At 40.2% G+C, this 23,785-nt stretch overlaps 1 protein-coding gene across 3 annotated transcripts in view; it reads left to right on the top strand.

The window, feature by feature from the left end:
* Positions 1-12,998: 12,998 nt before the first annotated feature.
* KCNH1 (potassium voltage-gated channel subfamily H member 1) overlaps positions 12,999-23,785 on the top strand; it is a 548,878-nt gene continuing 538,091 nt past the window's right edge. For all 3 annotated transcript variants that reach the window (XM_044004835.1, XM_044004833.1, XM_044004834.1), the window contains exon 1: positions 12,999-13,312. In XM_044004835.1, the coding sequence (XP_043860770.1) occupies positions 13,234-13,312 (79 nt within the window). In that variant the 5' untranslated portion in view covers positions 12,999-13,233. The remainder of the gene's footprint in view (positions 13,313-23,785) is intronic.

The raw sequence follows: 23,785 nt of genomic DNA, 5'->3' as shown, positions 1-23,785 counted from the left end.
ATTCTTTTTCAAAACACAAACTTTTTGCTGTTTGAACTGGTATTACGCACTGCCACAATTTACCATGCACCTAGGAGAAGTATCATTGTGTAGTAATTAGAATGCTGGATCTGGAGTCAGGAAGATGGGTTCAAATGTTGCCCTAGAGACTTACTAGCAGTGTGACCCTATGCCACTTAATCGTCTGAGCCTTTGTTTCCTCATCTGTAAAATGAGGGGGTTGTACTTGATGGTGAATGATGTCCTCTATAGCTCTATAATCCTATGATACATATGAAAATGCATACAATCTTGCATCTGCCTCCCTGCTTGGTTAACTATGGAAGGGACATAGGGAAATGTACATTTTAAAGAAATTTCTCCTCGTGAAGATTTGCCATTGTAGCAGTAACCTTTACAAGTTTGCTCACTACTAGACTCCAAAGAAATTAGAGAAAAAGGAGAAATACCTATATTTACAAAAACATTTATAGCAGTTCTATAGTTGCCCAAAGCTGGAAACTAAGGGGCTGTCCTTTTATCATGGAATGATTAGACAATCTATAGCATGTGAATGTAATAAAACATTATTGTGCCATGAGAAATGACAAAATGGACAGTTTAAGAGGAAAATGAGAATACCTCTATAGTGAGTCAGTGATTTTTCCTAGGTCAAACAGCTAAAAATGGTAGAACTAGGATTTGAATGTTCTAACTATAAATTTAGAAAGTTCCTCTGGCTCTTAATCTCATTCTACAAACTGTTTAAGCTTCCCAAAGACAAAAAAGTCAGCCAGATATGAAATCTTCCAGAGCTATCGATTTATAGATTCCTAGATAGAAAATCAGGGAATTTACTTTCTTCCTAAACTCTTATGGAATATTCATAAAAATTGACAATGATCACAAGGTACAAGTAACATAAATAAACAACAACAAAAAAGAAATTTATACAATACATTTGTAGATCACAATGCAATAAAAGTAGTAATTGATCAAGGAAACAGCAGAAAATGCTAGGCAAGTTGCACACTAAAAATTATTTACTAACTCATGTGTGAGTCAAATTCCAAATCATAGAAACAATTTAAAAACTTTACTAAAGATAATAATAATACAAATAGAAATTGTACAAATAATACAAAGGAAAACACAAATAATAATAGAAAAATATCAAAATTTATGGGATCTAACTAAAGGAATTCTGAGTTACATTAATTCTCATTGAATGCCTATACTAATGTAAAAAAACTAGGGAGCTTTGGATTAACAGGAATACTGCACAGAAGGGATCCATGATTTTGTTGCTGCACAATAATAGCAAGAATGTGTGTGGAGCCAGCTTGTGTTTCTTAACTTTTGTTCATGCCCCTAGTTTTGTTAGCATGGCAATCAGAGAGGATCTTTGTCCATGGCCCAAGGCTCCCACATAGGTCCTGTTGTTTTTAGCAGAGTCCTTGAAAAAAGATTTTAGGGAAACAGACTGGCATGCAAAGATTTAACAGAAGTTACAAATAATTTTCTAATCTCAAATCAGATAGTTATCTGAGTTTAAGGAACTCCAGTCAGCACTATTTACAAGTGTTCGAAATCCCTGGACATTCCTTTCCCTTTTTATATCCTGTTTAACACAACCATCTGAATTCTGTGGAAACAGTCTCACAACACAGCTCTTTAGCTGCAATCCCTAGCCATGGTGCTGACTGATTCTCTAATAACAGTACTAACACTTTCCTGCTGAGCAGTGAGTGGGAACAAGGAGTCCTATATTTCAAGCCACTGTTAGTGACTCCCATGGCCAGGGATAGTAAATCAGGCATGGGATTGGGCTGTGTGTGTGTGTGTGTGTGTGTGTGTGTGTGTGTGTGTGTGGTTGTAAGGAGAAGGGATAGAAACTTTGATAGTGAAAGGAGAGAGGTAGAAGAACCATGATGGTAAATCTTATGAGACAAGATCCAACCCGCCCTGCCCCCCCCCAATTTCCTTCTTCACTGCTGTTGTCCTTGTCCAGCCAAAATAAATCCAATTTCACAGTCCAACATGGATGATTTTCCATGTCCAATGGAGTGGAGGAGGAAGAAAGAGAAGGTATCCCCTAAGCACCCTCACATTATCTAAGAGAGTTTACTTTCAGGCTTTCACTTGTGAATAGGCTGATTGTTGTTCAGTTGTTTTTCAGTTGTTTCTGACTCTTTGTGATCCCATTTGGAGTTTTCTTGTCAAAGATACTGGAGTGGTTTGTTATTTCCTTCCCCAGCTCACTTTATAGATGAGGAAACTGAGGCAAACTGGGTTAAGTGACTTTCCCAGGGTCACACGGCTAGTAAGTGTCTGAGACCAGACTACTAGTGTAAATTTACAGGTGCTAGAAAGCTCTCCTCACATCTCCCTTTAACTCCCCTAACTGATTGCTAATGCCACAAATTCTTTTCAACTTGGTATCAATTCTTTCATTCCACAATTCTAGATAAAGTTTAGAAGGCAAACACCTCTGGGATATGTGATACTTTGAAAGTGAAAATGGTCAATGACTTGCTCTTGGAGCAGTTTTTCCATGGGGAGGGGAGAAGTAGGTGCAAAGTTACTAGAGTCTCAGGATAGGTCAGGGAAGGATAAAGGTTGAATAATTTGAGGTTGGTAGTGCCAAATCCCAAATATATATATATATATTTATATATAAATATATATTTTTATATATATACACATTCATGTATGTATATCTGCATGTATTTATTTATCTATTTATTCATTCACATATTTATTTATTCATTTATCCACCTCTCTACCTATTAATTAATCACTTCATTTTTCTGTTATTTTATTTTTATTTTTTAATCATAAAATTAATTTAGTATTTTCCAGTTACATGTAAAGATTGTTTTTAACATTTCATAGATTTTTAGTTCCAAAATTTTCTCCCTCTCTCCCTTTCCTCCTATTCCCCAAGACAGAAAGCAATCTGATATAGGTTATATATGTACAACCACATTAAACATTTCTGTATTAGTCATGTTGTGAAAGAAGATTCAGAACAGAAGGGGGAAAAACCTCAAAAAAGAAAACAAAAACAAAAATAGGAACAGTATGGTTCAATCTGCATTCAGAATCCACAGTTCTTTTTTATGGATATGGAGAACATTTTCCATCATGAGTTCTTTGGAATTGTCTTGGATCATTGTATTGCTAAGAAGAATTAAGTCTATCATAGTTGATCATAACATAATGTTGTTGTTACTGTGTACAATGTTCTCCTTGTTCTGCTCACTTCCCTCAGCATCAGTCTACTTAAGTCATTCCAGATTTTTCTGAAAACTACCTGCTCATCATTTCTTACAGCACAATAGTATTCCATTACATTCATATACTACAACTTTTCAGCCATTCCCCAATTGATGGGCATCCCCCAAATCCTATTTTTAAATGTCAACTAGTTCCCACCATCAACTATTCATGGATAAATAGAATCTATGTTTAAGATATATTAGGGCACATGCAGCCACATGAAATGCAGCTTAGAGAGAACATTGACAATTAATTCCCATTGTACATTGAACCCTGCTTGATACAGAAATCATAATCTGATAGTTTTTGCAGACTAGTCAAGGAGACAGAACATACATACCAAAGAAACCTAAACTTGTCTGAATGGCTGGATGAAATTGAAACTAAGCACCTACTATGTCTAGGATAAGGCACTTGAGTTGAACCTTGAAGTAAGCCAGAGAGAGAGAGAGAAAGAGAGAGAGAGAGAGAGAGAGAGAGAGAGAGAGAGAGAGAGAGAGAGAGAGAGAGAGAGGGGGAGGGAGGGAGGGAGGGAGAGAGGGGGAGGGAGAGAGGGAGAGGGAGAGAGGGAGAGAGGAGTTTCTGGCATGGGGGACATGTACAAAGGGAGGTATAGTATTATGTTCTAGAAATAGCAAATAGTCCAGTTTGGTTGGAATGTAGATTTTTTAAAAAAGAGACTAACATGCAAGTAGCAGGGAAAGGGGTGGCCAAAATCAAACTGTGAAGGACTTTACATGCCAAAAAATGAGTTTATACTTTATCCTGGAGTTAATATGGAGTCATTGTAGCTTTTTGAGTAGGAGAATAATATTGTCAAACTTTGTCTTAGGGATATCAATTTGTCAGCTGTGTAAAAAATGGATTGGACTCAGGTCACAGCTAACAAGTATGAGAGGTGGGAAATGGACCCAGGTTTTCCTGATTTCATCTATAACAGGGGTCTAGACTAGATGATTTCTGAATTATCTTTCAGTTCTAATAATCTCAGAATTTTTATTTACCAGATTTTCAGATGACACAAAATTAGGAGGAACAGTTAATATGTTGGATTATAGAATGGTGACTCAAAAAGATCTTGGCAGGCTGGAATAGAGTGATAAAGTGAACAATATGAAACTTAATAGAAATAAAAGCTAATTCATTTACTCCAATTTAAAACAAGAACATTAGGGCAGCTAGGTGGTGCGGTGGATAGAGCAAGTCAAGTCAGGAAGATTCATCTTCCTGAGTTTAAATCTGACCTCAGACACTTACTAGCTATGTGACCCTGGGCAAGGCACTTAATTCTGTCTTGGTTTCCTCATCTGTAAAATGAGCTGGAGAAGGAAATGGCAAACCACTCCAGGATCTTTGCCAAGAAGACCCCAAATGGGATTTTCATGACTGAAAACTACTCAACAACAACAAACAAACAACACAAGTAGAGAATGGGAAAAGTATGATCAGAAAGCTGTTTGTGAAAAAGATGTAAGGGTACTAGTGGATTGAAGGCTCATTCAGTGTGTTTAATGTGGTGTGGCAGCCAAAAGAATTTCTGCTAATATTTTTAAAGTTTATAAGAAGTCAAATGTTCAGAGTGAAAGAGATGACCATTCTGCTAAGCTGTTCTCCTTCCAGAACACATTTATAGTGTGATTTTGTTCTGCATGCTATATTTTAGAAGGTAGATTGATGGATTAAAACATGCCCAGGAGAGGGCAGTAAAGGATGGTGAGAAAGTCTGGAGAAAAAGAGACTTGGAGTAAGAAGCATGATGGCCGTTTTTGAGTATTTGAAGGGCTTTCCATGAAAGAAGGATTAAACTCATTCTTCTTGGCCCCGGAGGTCAGGAACAGGACTAGTAAATGAAAATTTCAGGGAGGCATATTTTGGTTCCATATAAGGAAACATTTCCTAGCAACTAGAGCTGCCTAAAAATGGAAGGGGTTGCTTGAAAAGATAGCAAATTCCTTCTTCTCACTAGACTTCAAGCTGGAAGAATGTGGTTGAAAGGATTCATGATTTATGTAGGAGTTTGAATAGATGATCTTTAAGATTTTATGATTATATAAAAGGGGGATTGGGCATCCTTTATCATAGGTTCTTAGAATTGCAAAGGACCTTAAAGATCTCCTACTAATCTTTGTCTTCATTTGTTATATCCTGACTTTGGATACTGTGCCACTGTGCCCCAGGAGGTAGACAATAGGGGTAAAGGGTGACTGCTATCTCTTTTGACCCAGTCCTCCTGGCACTCTTTTATTTTTTGGTGGGGTTAAGTGACTTGCCCAGGGTCACACAGCTAGTAAGTGTTAAGTGTGTGAGGCCAGATTTGAACTCAGGTCCTCCTGACTCCAGGGCCGGTGCTCCATCCACTGTGCCACCTAGCTTTCCCCTCCTGGCACTCTTAATGGCTAACAAGGGTTCACTTTAAGGCAGGCTTAGGCAAGTCCGTGATTTCAGGGGCAATGAGAAGATCCCCCTCCAAAAATCTTTCTTCTTTGTCTTGCCTGAAATTCTTTTAAATTGACTAAGGCTGAGTCTTTCTTTCCACAGTCATATATTTTAGAAATCTTATATGTCTTAGAAATGCATTTGCATTTCTATATGAATATGAATGAGTTTCAATAAAAATGACAAGTATGTTATATGTTATTTCCAGGCTTTGATAGGAAGAGAGGCTTAAAAAGCAGCAAGGTTCTGGGTACTTATAAGGTGGGAAGATGGGTTTCCTCCCCTCCCTACCTCCCTAGGGCTGGGTAGGAAGTAGAGACTTCATCAACAACTAATAACAACAACAATACTAACAACAATAACAATTGCTGACATTTACACAGCACTAAAGAATCGTAAACCTTACATGTCATATCTTATTTGAGCTTTTATCAATATTAAAACCTTGCCTCATGCTGGCATTGTAGCCTTGCTTAGATAGAAACTGTGAGCAGAAGTTTTTCATGCCCTTTGTGGCACTGTAGCAGGAGCCATGGTCACATTTGCTTACGACTGTCCTTTCAGATGAAAAACACATTTCCTGTCCTGAAACAGAAACCTAGTTCTTTTCCAGAATTTGTTTGATCATGTTGTGGCATAATCTGAAATGGATGACATTCCTTTTTTCTTTTTCTAATCAGGTGGACTACAAAGACTTCCTAAGTGTCTGATCCCAAATTAATGTTGCCTGTTTTTCTTTTTATCTGGCAATGGGACTAGAGGATTCATTAAAATTTGAGAAGTTTTATGTGTTTCATACTCCAGGCTTTTTTCCCTTTCCCTTTTTCTCTTCACCTCACCCAGCAGGATTGGGTGCAGATTCAGTTCTTGGTTGCTGTTCTTTTTTATTTAATCAATGTTATGAAAAGCTTTGCCTTTGGGCCCTGAATATATTTGTGCATTAAACATGATGTGGATAAGAGCCATAGACAAACCAGCTTGGAATGTTGGCAAACTAAAAACATTTTCAGGTTTGATGTACATCATACTAAATTTTCCCTAACTTTGGTCACCACATTTACAATGAATGGCCACTAGACGGAGCTAGAGTGTAAGAAATCATCACTGTCTGGCGCGCTAAGGATGGAGTTGGGGACAGTATTATCTCAACCAGTGATTATGCCATTACTTGTATTTTAAAGTCTACAAAATCTCTCCCTAATGATACCTTATCTAATGTCTTCTGTCTGTCTTCTCAGCTATATCTACAGAGCAGGAAGTACCAGAGAGAGTGGTTAGTGAACAAATTTATTTGTTCCTTGTATAGAGTCAAGTCAGATTATCTAGATCCTTAAAGAGGAATGTATGTGCTTGTGTTGGAAATATTTTCGTTTTGTATCTAATACACATTAAATGGAAAATTACCAGTGCTGTCTTTGACTGTGTGATGTGTAGAGGACCTTGTTTCAAATCCTGCCTCTGATGCTTACTATCTGTATGACCTTGGACAAATCATTTGATGTTCCTGAGATTCAGTTTCCTTATTTATATAATGAAGGGATTGTACTAAATGATCTCTGAGTTCTCTTCCAAATCCAAATTTATGAACATATGACAAGGCCTTGGCATACAGGCATAGGCAGCACGTGGGGAGGGAACACAGAATATGTGAAGCAGGCATACCATGACCTTGATTGGTGTCCCAATTTGTTCAGTCTATACTTGTTTTTGAAACCAAAAGACCAGTATGTCTTGCTAAATTAAGTAGATTGACCATTGTGTGTTTTTTTGTCTGTTTTTTGTTTTTTTTGTTTTTGCGGGGCAATGAGGGTTAAGTGACTTGCCCAGGGTCACACAGCTAGTAACTGTCAGGTGTCTGAGGCCAGATTTGAACTCAGGTCCTCCTGAATCCAGGGCCTGTGCTTTATCCACCGCACCACCTAGCTGCCCCAACCCTTCCTTTTTTCAAATTACTATTCAGGTACTACCTCCTATGCGATGATATTTCTGATTCCCACCCCTTCCCAGTTGCTAGTTCAGTAATGAAAGATCCTCAGGAACATGGAGGAATGTAAGTACGTTTTGAAGGAATCTGACTCCATTGGAGACATAAGGAGGGGCATCCAGGACCTGGCTACAAATTCATGGAGAAGGAAGAGAAGGAGGAGGAGAAAATTAATAGCAAGGAAAAGAAGAACAAGGAAAAAAAGGAGGAAGAGATGAATAGTAAGGAAAAGAAAGGAGGAGGAGGGGGTGGAGGAGGAGGATAAGGAGAGGAAGAGAGAGAAGGAGGAGGAGGAGGAAAAGAAGAAAAAGAAGAAGAGAAGGAGGAGAAGAAGGAGAAGGAGAAAGAATATATGAGGAAAAATGTTTTATAGTAGTAGCAGTGTGATTATACTTGGTTGTAGGACATCTCAACAGGTATTTTATGATGTGAATGAATTTTGAGAGTAGATACTAAGCATTCCAAACTGGCTATGGCTGCCAGACTTCTACTCTATAGAACAGAAGTCACTTCTGATAGAGATGGCCAGAATATACTTACAGTTCTGTGAGATCCATTATAAGGAAAAATAAAGGTTTAACTTTCTTCACAGTGACTGTGCTGGTGGGTGCTTGTATGTGTGTGTATACATACATATACATATATCCATATATATAGCTATTTCTGTTTCCTGTTTTTTTCTTTACATTTAAAACTATGAAAATAACTTCTTTATGATGCATATCTAAATATTGATTTGTGCAAGGAGGGCAATAGAGGATGTCAGTGATTAGCTGAGATGCACAGACCTCAAAATATCTCAGGGGCTTGCTTGAACTCCTGTGAAAATGGTCAGGATGGGGCTCTGAGCTGAAAGTGAAAAATAATCTTATAGTTCTGATTATTACTAATTTTTAAAAGTTCTGCAAAAAGAGAGAAATGGCCCACAAGAATTAGGCCCATTTGCCCTTAGGTTATTAAATCAGACCCAGGTCTGGCTTAGGAGAGTGAAAAACTTCAGCGTGCATCAAGGGTCAGGATTGAGAGGTGGAAAGTCACATGTTGTGGGACTGCCTAATGGGAGAAGACAGGTGTGATCTGGAATCTGCCCCTTCCATTTATCCATTGGGAGGAAAGATTAAGTGAGAGCAAAGTAGCTTTGATTTCCAGTTTCTTGTATACTGCTTACCCTAGCCTCCGAATAATATCTATTGGTTGTAAAAATGCTTTTAATTTAGTTATTTGTATACTATATGGATGGTGGCAGAATAATATCTATTGGTTTAAAAATGCTTTTAATTTAGTTATCTGTGTACTACATGGATGGTGGAATGCTTCTGGTGGAATATGAGCTACATGAAGTGGAGATAGGTTCTTTTTTCTCTATATATCTAGAATGGAGCCTATTGCAGTGTTTTGTACCTAACAGATGCTTAATAAATGTTTTCTGAATATTAAATTATGCTTATAGAATCACAGATTCAGAGATAGAAAGGACCTGAAAGGTTATCTAGTCTAATCTCCTTATTTTACAGATGAGAAAGCTGAGGCTCATAGAGTTGAAATGACTTGTTCAAGGTTATATAAATGTCAAGTGGTAGAGACAGGATTTGAACTCAGGGTTCACTGGTTGTTTCCTATGCCTGAAATGCTCTCTCTCCTCATCTGCTCCTCCCAGTATCCCTGGCTTCCTTTAAATTCCAGCAAAACCCCATCATCTACAGGAAACATTTCTCAATCTCCCTTAATTTTATCTGTTTATCATTTAACCATATCTTTGTTGATTATTTACAATTTATTTTGCATATGTAATATTTGCATATAGTTGTTTGCATGTTGATTCCACACTCCCCCCTCTGCCCCCTGCCCCTTTTTGATAGCAGTGACCATCTATTGCCTTTCTTTGTATCCTCAATTCTTTGCAGTGTCTGGCATATATTAGGTGCTTAATAAATGTTGACTAATGGACTAAATGTAGCTCTCTAGCCACTATGCCATGCTACATTTTTTGTATCTAGTTTGTTGCCTTTTTAAATTCACAGCATCACAGACTGTCAGAGCTTAGAGGGGCATTAAAGATCATCTAGTCCAATATCCTCCTTTTACAAATGAATAAATTGAGATCCAGAGAGATTAAATGATTTGTCCAAGGTGATAAGAAAGTAAATGCTTCTGCTGCTCACTGCCTAATCATTCATAGTGATGCAAAGGAACTTCAAAGAAGCAAAATTCAGGCTTGAGATTCCTAACAATTAGAACTACCCCAAAGTATAATGGCTCATCTGATAATGGGAGCACTTTCACTACATGTTCTTTTTTTTTTTTTTTAAAGTGAGGTAATTGGGGTTAAGTGACTTGCCCAGGGTCACACAGCTAGGAAGTGTTAAGTGCCTGAAGCCAGATTTGAACTCAGGTACTCTTGACTCCAGGGCCAGTGCTCTATCCACTGCGCCACCTAGCTGCCCTCACTACATGTTCTTAAGTAAATGTAATGGGGGAAATTGTGGTTGCAACTGGGTCCTGAGGGGGTGACCAAATGGCAACACACATAAGGTTGGGACTTCGTCTTGCCCCTTTTGGTTAGCCCCAGGGTCAGGCCATTTCCAATGATATGTGTGTTCTGGTCTCATGTTAAAGTAAATCCAATACCAGAGGTACTCATTTGGTTTTCTGTTCCCTTGTGATGGTTGGTGGTGATGCTAGAGCTGAACACATCCTCTGGACTTTTGCTGAAGGTCACCTATAGCCCGAGGCTACTGCTTGGTGTTTTAATCTCTGATAATGAAGAAGTGAAGATAATTGAATTGGAGAAGTTGTCCACTCAATGAGACTTTAAGGTGAGTCTCCCCACCCCTCTCCTGTCTCTGTCTGTCTCTGTCTCTGTCTGTCTTTTTCTGTCTCTCTCTCTCTCTGATGTTCTCTGTTTCCTTTTGTTTATGCTTCTGTCACTGTGTCTCTGTCTCTGCCTCACTATTTTTTGCTGTCTGTTTGTCTGTCTCTTTCTTCCTCTTTCTGGATCATGCCATTTGGTTCTCAAGCAAACTCTTAGATTTCTAGTGAAAGAGTTCATATTTCTCCCCTCCCTTCCAGCACCTATAGTGGCTGAAGCAATATAGCAGTCAGTGGGTGTGCCTGCCTGAGTGAGTCTGATGAGATCTGGAGACGTGATATCTCAGATCTCTTTGGCTGGGTCTTCTGCTTTATGTTTCTTCCCCTGAGCCTAGATGATCAAATGGGGATCTTGAGAGATGGATGTTTCCAATTTTGGTTTCCATCTACCTTGTAAGCTCAAGAGGTCTGGAATCATTGAGAGGTATGAATGGTGGATGAGCACTAACAGGAATGTGACTCATTCTTGTCTGGCCAGAAGATATGGATCTTGAGTGCATTCCTCAGGTGGTAGGGCTCCAAGGTGAAAGTGAAATATCTGTTCAGTAGGCCCATAAAGTGTTTCATGTTTTAAGTATTGGTCTCCTGGGAGAAAGAGAATATCTATACCTATATCAGCTAGGTGGTATAGTAGACAGAATGGCAGGCCCCCTGCAGTCAGGAAGATTAATCTTCTTGAGTTCAAGTCTGGCCTCAGACACCTCAGGGTGATGACCTTGGGAAAGTCCCTTAAGCCTGTTTATCTCAGTTTCCTCATGTGTAAAAAGAGATGGAGAAGGAAATGGCAAACCACACCAGTATCTTTGCCAAGAAAACCCCAAGTGGGACTAGGAAGAGGCACACACAAATGAACAGCAATGAAATCTCTTTCTCTCTCACTTATGTAGCATATTTAAAGTATTTTTCAATGTGTGCTTATGAGTCTTGTGTTTTAAGCATTTCTTTTTTGGTGGAGGAAAAATATTATCCTTTACCTTATGTACGGTTTTTTTTGGGGGGTGGGGCAATGATTGTTAAGTGACTTGCCCAGGGTCACACAGCTAGTAAGTGTCAAGTGTCTGAGGCAGGATTTGAACTCAGGTCCTTCTGAATCCAGGGCCAGTGCTTTATCTACTGCACCACCTAGCTGTCTCTGTTAATTTCTTTTTGGGACAAGCCAGACATGAACCAAACCTAAGCTTTGTTTACAGAGATTTGTCTTCAAGTATTTCAAGAGCTATCATGGGAAAGAAGAATTTTATTTATATATAATTGCATTTTATATATACATAAACAATTGCATTCTATATACACACATAGATATACATATGTATCTGATATCTACTGTATCCTCATGTAGAAAATAGGAATGGTCAATAGGCACTATTAATACATTTGCTTTACAGAGATTTTCCTGGAATAACTATATGTAGGAGGGGTTAGAAAGCAAAGAGAGGAGGAAAAGCCTGATCTCTCTTAGGGGTCGTTTTCCTAGGTTTGAGCTTGTGTGACCCTGGGCAAATTACTTAGCCTCTCTCAGTTTCAGTTTCCTCATCTGTAAAATGGGGATAAGAAAAGCACCTATGGGGGCAGCTAGGTGGTGCCTTGGATAGAGCACCAGCCCTGGATTCAGGAGGACCCGAGTTCAAATCTGGCCTCAGACACTTGACACTTACTAGCTGTGTGACCTTGGGCAAATCACTTAACCCTCATTGCCTCCCCCCCCCCCAAAAAAAAGTAAGAAAAGCACCTGTCTCCCCGGGTTGATGTGAGGATGAAATGAGACAAGATAAGTAAAGTGCTTTGCAAATCTTAAAGGGCTATATAAATGCCAGCAATCATTCTCCCTAGGGCTCATCTTCAAATATCTTTTCTAAATCACTCAATCTCCTTGGGTCTCAGTTTCCTCATCTGTCAAAGCGAGGGGTTGGATTAGGTGGCCTTTTGATAACGCTAGTAGCTCTAATTCTGAGAACCTTAAGCCTCTACATCTCTCCCCCAAACTAACTTGTATTTAAGGTTTACATATATTATTCTTAACCACTCTGTAGGTTCTCTTACTTGGGCCTTGTAACGTCACTTTGATGAAAGCAGCACAAGTTATTTTTATGCCCGTTTTTTTCAGTCGCGGAAACTGAGGCTTAGTTCAGGTCGGACAGTTAGCGGTAGGGACAGCCCCTTCTACTCCATCAAAGCATCAGGATCCCGTCTTTCCACCCGGCCCTTCTGGGCTCTGTCCAGAGGATGGCGCTCCTGCCCCAAGCTTCTTATTCTCTCCCCTATCCCCGTATTCCCCGCCGCGGTCGCCGCAACCTCCGCCCTAGCCACCCTGCTCAGCGTCTCCATCTCCTGGGCACCCTGGGCGAGGCGGGGGCAGCTGCGCCCGCCAGGGGCCGCTGCCGGCCACGGCGAACCTCGCTCCCCTCCCTCTATTCCCCCCCCCACCTTCCCACCCCGGAGGCGGCTGCAGCAAGCAGGAGCTGGGAGCGAGTGCATTGCGAGGCGGGCTGGAGGGAGGGAGGCGTGAAGAGAGCGAGGGTGGCTGCTGGAGGGAGCCTCCGCCTCCGCTGCACCAGCCCGCTCGGGTCCCGGCGGAGACCATGGGGAGCTCCGAGCGGGGATCGCGCGCTGCTCCGGCGCCCAGCCTCCTGCAGCCGTGAAGAGCTGAGTCGGGACTCCCCCCCAACCCCAGAGTCGCGGGGAGGATGACTATGGCTGGGGGCAGGAGGGGGCTGGTTGCCCCCCAGAACACGTTTCTGGAGAATATTGTCCGGAGGTCCAATGGTAAGAAATGCCTTTGAATAGATTCTATCGCGTTGTAGGTGAATTGATGTACGTACGGCAAACGCCCCTGGCCGTCCCGCGCCCCCCTCTCCCGCGGACGCAGCCCAGCCCCCCGAGCTTTGGTCTCGTACGAAGCCGGTGCAACGGGGAGGGCTGCCTGCCTCCCGTAGCGAGCCCCGGGGCTGAGAAGGGGAGTGGGGCTAGCTAGAGAGGCCAGGGGATGGTGGCGGTGGTGGTGGTGGTGGTGGTGGTGACGGGTCTCCAGGAGAGGCTGCCCACCCCGGAGAGTTCTTCCCGGGGCACCTTTTTGGGGTCTCCTCTTTCCTCAGGGTGACAACAAAGTAGTCTGGAAAAGTGTCAGGGTGCCCGACGGAGCGCTACGGGGATGCACCGCCTCCATGGGCTCGCTGCTTCAGTCCGTCGGTCCGCGGACCTTCGGTTTTCTACCAGGGTCCCTGCACGTTTTTTCTTAGCTCTCCTGCTGCAGACCCTCACTCAACCCACCATGCCCTGAGCCGCTTACCCTTCTGGTGGGGTGGGGGCGGGCGGAAGAGTGGGGAGAGCTTTTGGACTGCCAACTCCGCACCAGCTTGGTCAGTCTTGTCAAGAAGCCCACAGGGCAGGCGGTTCATCTTTTCTATCAGGGCTCAGAGGCATTGGGAAAGGGTAAGATCCAGATGTAGCCTCGGCCAGCGGATGCCTCCTTCCTGTGTCGTGTGAAGTGTCAGTATCATGTGGCAGGTGGGGTTTCCTTGGGTTTTCCAGAGCACAGGTGCAGAGCTGGTTAAGTAGTTACAGGTGCAGCCCTTTGTAGCGTCTCCTTCTCCTGTCCAAACCCACGACAGCGGAGCTGGGTCACCCTTGTGCTGTAAAATCCAGGATCCTACCCAATAAACTAATTAGACGTCCTGAAAAATCTCTCAGTAGCTCCCAGCTTCACTGTAACTGTGGTTAGCTAAGTAAGGTAGCAGGGGTATTTGTAGACGAAAGTCCACCCCAGGTCCTAATTCAATGTAAATACCTTACAGAAAGTTCTCTCCGATTTCAAACACGTTTGAGGCCAATACTGAAGAGACCCGGAGGCAGAGCCTTTCTTTTCTTTTCTTTTTTTTTTTTGGTCAGAGCCTTTCAAGAGGAAATAGAACTAGGCGCAGGTGGTAGGTATAGAGCAAATGCATTCATCAAATTGCTAAAATTAGCTGAAAGTGAAAGAAGCCTTTAAGTGCACTTTGTGGGCTCCTTAAGCCCCCATCTCTTCATAGGGAAAAACCCTAACATTTTCAGTTTATCTGAAAAACTCAGTAGCTATAATTCAGGAAATGAGGTTTTAAAATTTGTAAATATGAAGCGTTAGGAGAATTAACAAGCTGGGATACAAAAGTGAGCCCCTCTGGTAAGATTAAGGCAGAAATTTCAAAGGGAGATTTTTTTTTCCCTTTTGGTAATGCTATAGTCCTATACTGATTTCCTTACATAATGCTTTCCCTAATTAGCACACATTCTAAATTTATCCTAATATAGTGATAAACTAACAGTCAGCCAGATCTGCAAACATGCGTCAGTTAACCTGTATTATTTAAATACTTTCCTCAAAATCTTGAGTTATTAAGAGGGAACAACAATGTAGTTCTTGGGAGTGGTTTTTCTTTTCCATCCAGTGACCTGTCACTTCATGGATTTCTTTTTCAACTAAAGCAGTTGGCTTGTGAGGCAAGGTCAAAATGGTTATCAGGTTCTAAAAGGTTTTGGTAATTAATACATGAATGGTAATAATGAACCTATACTTCCAAAGAGCTGGATTTTCCCTCTGAACACTTGGAATTAGTCCTGGATTTTGAAATAAAAGCATTTTACCAAGGCTGGTGATATTATTTTTTATTATATTAATCATTTACATATTATAATAATCATGTTGTTGTTGATGATGGTGTTGACTGGCCAGAGGAGAATGAGCCAATCAATCTAAGGAAGTTCTTTCCTTATCGGAGAATCTTAGTAGGAGAGAATTTTCATGACTCTTAATGAGCAATTCATCTGGACCGAAGAGAGAAATGACCATCAACATGTAGGTGAGGACAGAGGTTATGTTCTACTCATATGATTCATGGGTATTTGGTGATGGAAATAAAGGAGCTTTAGATGCCAAGTCCTTGTAAATCCCGCCCCTGGGTCCCTGATGGTGAGGAAAGAGAAGACTTTCTGTTCATCAGATCCCAGAGAAATTACAGGCCCTGACCATCTATAGCCTTTTATAAACATCCATGGACTGCTAATGGAATAAGCATGTGTGAACATTTTTAGCAGTGACATTTAAAATTAAGCACCAATGACAACAGCTTGCCTTGAGGTTGATTCCCCCCCCCCCCCAAAAGTACTTCTTGTAACAGCCTCTTTCCCCACTGAAATGATCAATGTCTAAATGGCAAAGGTAATGTAACATTGTGGGATGGTCTGGGGTTTAAAAATTTCTAAGTATTTTGAGTTTAAAAGTACAAATTCTATTTATATCTTCATATATTTTATTTTCTACACTGAAAAAGTATAGATGTACTTAAGTTTTAAAAATGGATTACTCTGGGGCAGCTAGGTGGCATAGTGGATAGAGCACCGGCCCTGGATTCAGGAGTACCTGAGTTCAAATCCGGCCTCAGACACTTGACACTTACTAGCTGTGTGACCCTGGGCAAGTCACTTAACCCCCATTGCCGCGAAAAAAAAAATGGATTACTCCACAAAGGCAGTAATATGGATATTGTTCCTATTATTGTTTGGTGATTTTTGCTAAGCATTTAAATAACATGTTCATTTTGACCACATATTTTGTAACAGTTTATTAAATACTTCTTGCAAGGCGGCTGGGAGAGATCTGCTTATATTGTTGTCTCTATGTTAGAAAAAATGAGGAATTTGAATGTTAAATGACATGTGAATGAATGCCCCTGGCTCAGAAGGCAATGATGGAACTAGGATTAGAGCTTCTTCTCATCACTGGCTTTTCACACCCTACTAATTCAACCCATTGGAGCACCTGCATTCCTGGAATTACATGTTAATGCCCAATATGCTAGAGTTTATTCTGGCTGCTTTCTAATGGGATGCTTTTTTTGACTTCCTTTCTATACTCAGAGTTTTCTTAAAGTCCAGGGGGAAGGGGGCAAAGCCTAGGTTGGAATAAAGAAAGAGGGAGGGACCAAGCATTTATTAAGTACTAGATACTTTACAAATAGTCTCTCATTTGATTTTCCCAATAATACTAGAATGCAGGTGCTATTACTATCTCCATTTTACAGTTGAGGAAAATGAGACAGAGATTACGTGACATGCCCAGAGTCGCACAACTAGTAAGTGTCGGAAGCTGGATTGTAACTCAGGTCTTCTTGACTTTAGGTCCAGCTCTCTATCCCTTTGGCCACCTAGAGAAGACTGGCAGAATTACTTAATTTATACATTGGGTTTTGTCTGTGTTAATATCAGTTCAACTTCTGTGAGGCGGAGGAAGGGAAAAGGAGTGAATTTTTTTTAAGGGGGCTGAGGAGGGATATGGGAGAAGTGGTCACCAAGTTGGAGCAGTTTCTTTCTTTCTTTCTTTCTTTCTTTCTTTCTTTCTTTCTTTCTTTCTTTCTTTCTTTCTTTCTTTCTCTCTTTCTCTCTTTCTCTCTTTCTCTCTTTCTCTCTTTCTCTCTTTCTCTCTTTCTCTCTTTCTCTCTTTCTCTCTTTCTCTCTTTCTCTCTTTCTCTCTTTCTTTCTTTCTTTCTTTCTTTTTTGCAGGGCAATGGGGGTTAAGTGACTTGCCCAGGGTCGCACAGCTAGATGGTGCAGTGGATAGAGCACCGGCCCTGGAGTCAGGAGTACCTGAGTTCAAATCTGGCCTCAGACACTTGACACTTACTAGCTGTGCGACCCTGGGCAAGTCACTTAACCCCCATTGCCCTGCAAAAACAAAACAAAACAAAACAAAAAAACTCAAATAGTCATATAGTCATAAAATATTTGAGCTGGAAGGAACTTTGGTGATCATCTAGACCAGGCTCTTAATTTATAGAAGCTGAGGCAAACAGAAAGAGAAAGGACTTGCCCAAGGTAACCCATCTAGTTTGAGGTAGTTACAAATGGAGACCAGGGCCTGCTAACTGAAACCAAAACTCTTTCCATTCTGCCTTGGCCTCTCTTGTCACTTCATTGTTTGCTTTCAAGTACCATAATTTCCCTTTGGAATATAATAAAAAATGTTAACGGCAGTCTTTTTTTTTTTAACTGCAGTCTTTTTGACCAACAGCTATCTCACTGAATCCACACAGGATAATAGGGCAGAGGAGAAACTAGTACTAACAAAAGGGCATTATTTTGTCTTAGTGGTTTAGTCATAAATAATGCTGCGTAGTACAGAATAAGGTGCAGTGGTTATTTGAAAAATTAATAGAATCAGTTTCCTTGAAAAAGACCCAGGCAATAATGGAAACATCTTCAGTCCCAAGTGAAGGGGAGATCTGACAGTTGCTTGATTTATTTGAACATTGTATACAGTCAACTGGAGTAATTAATTTCTCAGAGTAGATGGATTTCTGTTGGCCCAGGGACCCAGCCAATCAGAGGTTCATAAACTCTTCCTCTGTCTTGGCACTATGTAGACCTGCTCCTTTCCTTAATAATGTCTTTTGTTGGAAACAGCCATCTTCCCTGTTCTTAAAGTAGCCTAACACTATAGCCAAAATTCTTATGGCAGCAAATAGGAGATCTTCTCAACCAAGAAAGTCAGGCAGAGAAGGGGAAAGGAACTTGTACCTGCGGAAGGTGCCAAATATAGTGCCTGACATACAATGGGCACTTAATAAATGCTTGAGGAATTGAATTAGAAACTTATACTCCTTGTATGTCACTATACGATTGTATTTTTCAGCTCTCATATAAAAGATGAAGTATGGAGCCGGAAGGGACCTCAGAAATAATTGAATCCAACTTTTTATTTTGCCCATGAGTAAACTGAGGCCCAAAGAAGTGAAGGGAATTGCCCCAAATCTCATAGATAGTAAACAGAAAATCTAGGATTCAAACCTATCTGCAAATCCATTGTTCATTCCACAGTACCACAGGACTTGACTCATATCAAAAATTGCCTTCAATCCACAAAAAGTAGAATTTTCTGGCTGGCTTCAAAATAATAAAATAAAGTTATATTAAAAAGTATCCCTCATTTTACCATCTTCCCACTCCCCATTTGTTGCACCTTAGCCAGCTGCCTTACTTGCCTATCCCTAGTCCTGGGCTGTGTTGGCAGGTCTAGGTGCCAGGAAAACACACAAACTGAGTTAAAAAAAAAACCTATTCAGGACATATGTTTAAGTACCATACAGCAGAAACCTAACAATTGGAAATGCCATAGTAACAATCCATACTGATTAGCAGGAGTGAAATGAAGCACATGCTGGTACATATTTGTGAACATATATAAATTACAGATTGCCTAATCAGCTGTGTTGTTGTAGAATTTGAAGCTGGTTCAGGTTGTTGGCACAAAGAGTTAGCAAACAGGAGGAGAGCCACGGGAAATGTTTTGTGTGTTCATAGATGTGTTGAGTCATGGGAATATTTATAAAACAACAACAAAAAAAGCCTTGCTAAAATCCTTTATGTCCCACTGAAAAGGGAGAGTAATAATAAACCTGGATTATCCCCAGGCCAACATAGGTGGTTGACTTTTTTGTTTTTGTTTTATATTGTAAAATAATCTCTAAACTCATGGGTTGAAATGAACCTTAGCCAAGACCAAATTCCGTTCTTAATAGAAGATGGGAAAATTTAACTAGATTGAGGTATGATTGAGTCATGATTGCTATAAATCCATGAAATGAGAAGATGAATTATTAGAAGCATCCTGTGTTTTAGTTGGGGATAGAAGGTAGAGAGAGTTTAGAATGGTCTGACTTGATTAGTCCTGAAAAGACCAGCATTTTGATTTTAATTGCCTGGATTGGGGGAGTCATGAGACCTTGGTTCAAATCCTATATTCTGCACTTATTAGCTAGGTGACCTGTAGGCAAAGCATTTAAGCTTTCTCAGGGGATAATAATTGCTGTGCTAAATCGGGAGTTATAGGGAGGTTTACTTTGTAAACTTTACTTTAAGGGTGAGTTGTTATAAGTATTTAGCATTAGAAGTCATCTAGCCCACTCTCCTCAATTTATAGATGAGAAAACTGATGCTCTGAGGTCACACTGTCAGTAAGGATCAGAGTCAATATTTGAACCCCAATTCCATCTTCTTTCCATGGAACCCCTCTGCCCCCTGTCACATTTCCCTATGTGAAGCTGCTTCTTAGTCTTAGGCTTCTCATGTATTCATTCAATAGTCACAGAAGGAGTGAAAAGGTGGGAATATGTACCTTGTTATTGAGGCAGCTTGATGGTATGGTGAGCCTAGGCAGGTCACTTAACCTTCTGTCTGCCTCGGTTTCTTCAACTGTAAAATGGGAATAGTAATAGCGTCTACCTGTCAGGGTTGTTGTGAGGATCAAAAGATCTAATATTTGTATGAGGTACTTAGCACAGTGTCTGGCATAAAGTAGGTGCTTAATAAATGCTTGTTTCCATCCTTCATCTAGACTGGCCCTCTTGCCTTTAGGAAGGACTATATCAGAACTACTAAAGAATAGCTTTTTAAAAAAACAACTCCAGGAATAGAGATTTTAGTAAATTACTTGCAATCTGATCAACATTTATTGTATAACTACTCTATGTAGGGCTCATTGATAGGACCTAAGGGTTCAAAATGGAAAATAATACAGTCCCTGTCTTTGAGGAACATACAGTTTAATGAAGTGACAGGGAGAATACCGCATGTACATTCCTTTGCTACCTTGACTGTCAGGAAAATTCTTTCCTAGATCTTTGTAGGTCTTGACTATATTAATCAAGCCCACTCCCTCTAGTTCTTAGGGCAGGTTGAGCCCCTGACAGGCAGTTTTAATTCTTTTTCTGGAATTACTTTTAGATCTAGAAGCATTAATCCTTCTTTATTTCTCTTTTGCCTGATCTATCTATTTCCTACCTCCTTCTAAATAGACAGATCACCCTGGGGTTGAGACCTTTTGTGAGATTTCTTTCAACCACTGTCTTCCATCTAATGCCAAGTCCAGCCCTATAGCTTCACATGATTAAGATGTGTCATTTTTTATGCTTTTGTTTAAAGCTTACTTTCAAAAGCCACTAGACATTGCATTTTTGCCACAAAATCTTTTAAGGAGAAATTGACTCAGGGAACAAATAAGAAATGGATGGAAAAATATCCACCATCATAAAGCTATTACAAAAAATAGGTATGTGATATTTTCAACATCACTTAATTGTGGCAAGTTTTCAATAAGCTTTCATAGATACATTCTCATTTAATTTGAGATTGATTGTGAAATCCATTCATCTTTATCTTTTGAAAGTCTAAAATTCAAAGAGTCATTTCAAATGAACAGAGGTAGAAAAGTAGAAGAGTGCCCAGAAGGGAATATGGAAGAGATAAGTCTGGAAATGTGGAGTGGTGGGCTCTGATGCCAGACTGAAGAGTTTGAACTTTTCTAATTAGACAATTAGAGAGCCACTAAAAGGTTTTGAGGGGAGGAGAGAGGAGATAGATCTTTCTGGAAAGGGATGAAAGATTAATTGAAAGAGTGGCAAAGAGAAAGGAGATAGAGCTATTGGGATGCTGTTGTAATAATCCAAAGAAGTGGGAATGGGAAGGGTGGGAGCAGTAAGAATACAGAGGAGGGGACAGATGTGAGAATTTGCAGAGGTAAAATGGACAGGGCTTGGGAACAGATGGGATGTAGGAGGTGGGGATGAGGGAGGGCTTGAAGATAACACCAAGGTTCTGAACAGTCTGTGAAATGTTTCCTTTTGTTCTTAAAGTTGAAAGTACTCCTGTTCTCTCCCCGCATAATGTACTGACAATAAAAAAATGCGTTCAATCTGATATTAAGACAAGTTACAAAGCAAGGAGCTACTGATTCTGTTGGAATGATAGCTTGTTATTGTTTTTTGAAAAGATTGGACTTTTGATAATTGAGGCTCTAATATCCCTTATTCCTGGAGTTCTATTGTTGGGGAAAAAAAGCAATAATCCATTTTATGATTTTGGTAGATGATATCATTTTAAAATACTTAACTTTTGTGGACTGCTAACTTAAATATCCCTGGGTGAAGGTATAATGTATGTTTATTCCATTTCTGCTTTAACATGGCTGCCCCACCCTTCTCCACTTCCACGTTCCACACCTTTTATTCATCTCCACTCTATTCCTTTTCTCCCTCATTATGGCCGTTTTCTTCTATACAGAAAGGTATAGGATGTTGCTTCCTTATTCCTTTATACGTGTTTATTTCTCTCATCCTCATTATTTATTTAAGTAATTCTCTCTCTTATCTCCTACCAATTTCTAGTCACTAACCCCAGCAGTTTGCTTGAAAATTAGCAAAAGGATGATTCTTCCCTCTCTTTGCCTAATATCCTTTTGTGGATTTGATTTGATTTGATTTGATAGCCTACAGAAAGCAATGTCTTTAGCCTTCCATAACATTACAAATGAAAAGTGCTATTGTCACGTCACTCAGGAAGATATGTGTCCTATTCAGGTGATGGTATCCAGGTAGTGGGAGTTTATTGTGAAATATTTACTGTAGCCCTATAAAATAACAAATTCTGGTGGGGACTGACGCATTTTGTGTGAACTGTCTGCTGAAAGTAGCTTTGTAGCTTTTATATGTGTAATTATTCAAACTGAATCACTTTCCCAGTTGCTTTGGTTTCTCCTTTGTTATTTGGGGGGTAATTATGATGAAATGCAATTTTCTAATAATTCCTTTTTAGAATATCTATGTATTATGCTTTATGTGCAAATAGCAGGCTTAGGATGCTGTTTGACACGTTTGTGCCACAGTAGCATAGCTTGTATCATGCTCCATTAGCTGAAGAAGCTTTAAAAATTCATTTTTTTCCTTTCAAATCTGTGAAGTTTCTGTGTTTTTTGAACCTGAAGAATTCTGTGTGGGTGGGAAAGGTCGCTTTTAGGAAGGCTTAAACTTAGTTTCTTCTCCTCTTGCAGCCCACAGACCCTCAGCATTGGAGGGAATAAGAGGAATCTAGATAATGTGATCCAAAGATGATCAGACACAATTGAGGTTTGAGAGAAGAGCAAGGACAGCCTGGCGAGCCAGCTCATTTCACTACATAACCCACTGTGATTCTTCACATGTGATATCCCACCTCTAGGCTCCATTATTTGTACAAACTGTATCCCACACCTGAAATGCTCTCTCTTCTCACTTTTTTCCTCTTAGAATTCTTAGTTTCCTTCAAGGTTCAGCTCAAATGACATACTACGTGAGGTGTTTTTTACCCATCCTTTCAGTTGCTAGTGCTTCCCCTTAGTTCTGTGCCAAATTATCTGATATTTATTTTGTATATTAAAGACATACATCTGTAATGCAGCGCTTCCCCATTTGCCAGAATGTCAGCTTCCTGGGAATAGGCACTGTTTCATTAGACTTTATATCTCAGCGGCTTGACAAAAAGTGGACACTCAATGAATGCTTATTGACTACTTTCAAACAATTGAAGGGAGAGGGGATGGCTTCTTTGCAACTTAAAATCTAGTGGCAGGCTGAATGCTTTCCTATAGGCTGCTAGCTAATTGGCGGCCATTAGGCTGGACACTGTAATGATAGCTCATGTTTACAGAGAGCATTTTAAAGTTTGTAAAGCACTTTCCTCTTAACAGCCCTGTGTGGTAAGATTGCAAAGTTGTCATAGCCATAGCCTCCCTTTATTGGTGCCAAAAGTGAGTTTCAGAGAGGTTAATTACAGAGCTAACATGTGTCACAAGACAGGACTTTAACTGATATCTCTGCCAAATCCAGTGATTTTTCCACCATGTTATGTAGCTTGTGTTCAATAAATGTGTATTTGTGATGACAGGAATGTATATTTTGCCTGGGTCCCAGGAGCACTAATAACTCACTATGGGGTTTTCTGAAGGCCTCCTGAATAGGCCTCCTTATATCTATGGTCTATTTATAAATTAGCACCCTTTTAAAATGTGACATTATTACAGGGATTCACAAATACTATGGGTCACATTATGTTCCCCAAACACAAGAACTCCATGGAGGAAAAGCTTGATATAGTAACTCACACTATATAATATTTTATGGTTACAAAGTAAAAAAAGGATTATAGAATATCAGAGTGGAAAGGAACCTTAGGGGCCTTTAATTCTTGTTCCTACTGGGGCAAGAATTTCCTCTAATGCATACCAGACAAGTGACTGTCCAGATTTTACTTGTAGATATCCAGTCCAGGGTAATCCACTACCTCCCCAGGCAGCCCCTTTTACCTTTGGAAAGCTCAAATTGTTAGGAAGTTTTCCCTTCAATCAAGTCTGAATTTGTCATTTTGTAACTTCTATTCATTGCTCTTAGTTATGTATAA

Source organism: Dromiciops gliroides, chromosome 4 (assembly GCF_019393635.1).
Source record: "Dromiciops gliroides isolate mDroGli1 chromosome 4, mDroGli1.pri, whole genome shotgun sequence".
In the NCBI taxonomy this organism is placed as follows: domain Eukaryota; kingdom Metazoa; phylum Chordata; class Mammalia; order Microbiotheria; family Microbiotheriidae; genus Dromiciops; species Dromiciops gliroides.
The sequence above is the reverse complement of the archived record's forward strand: the minus strand, read 5'-3'. Positions and strand labels throughout refer to the sequence as shown.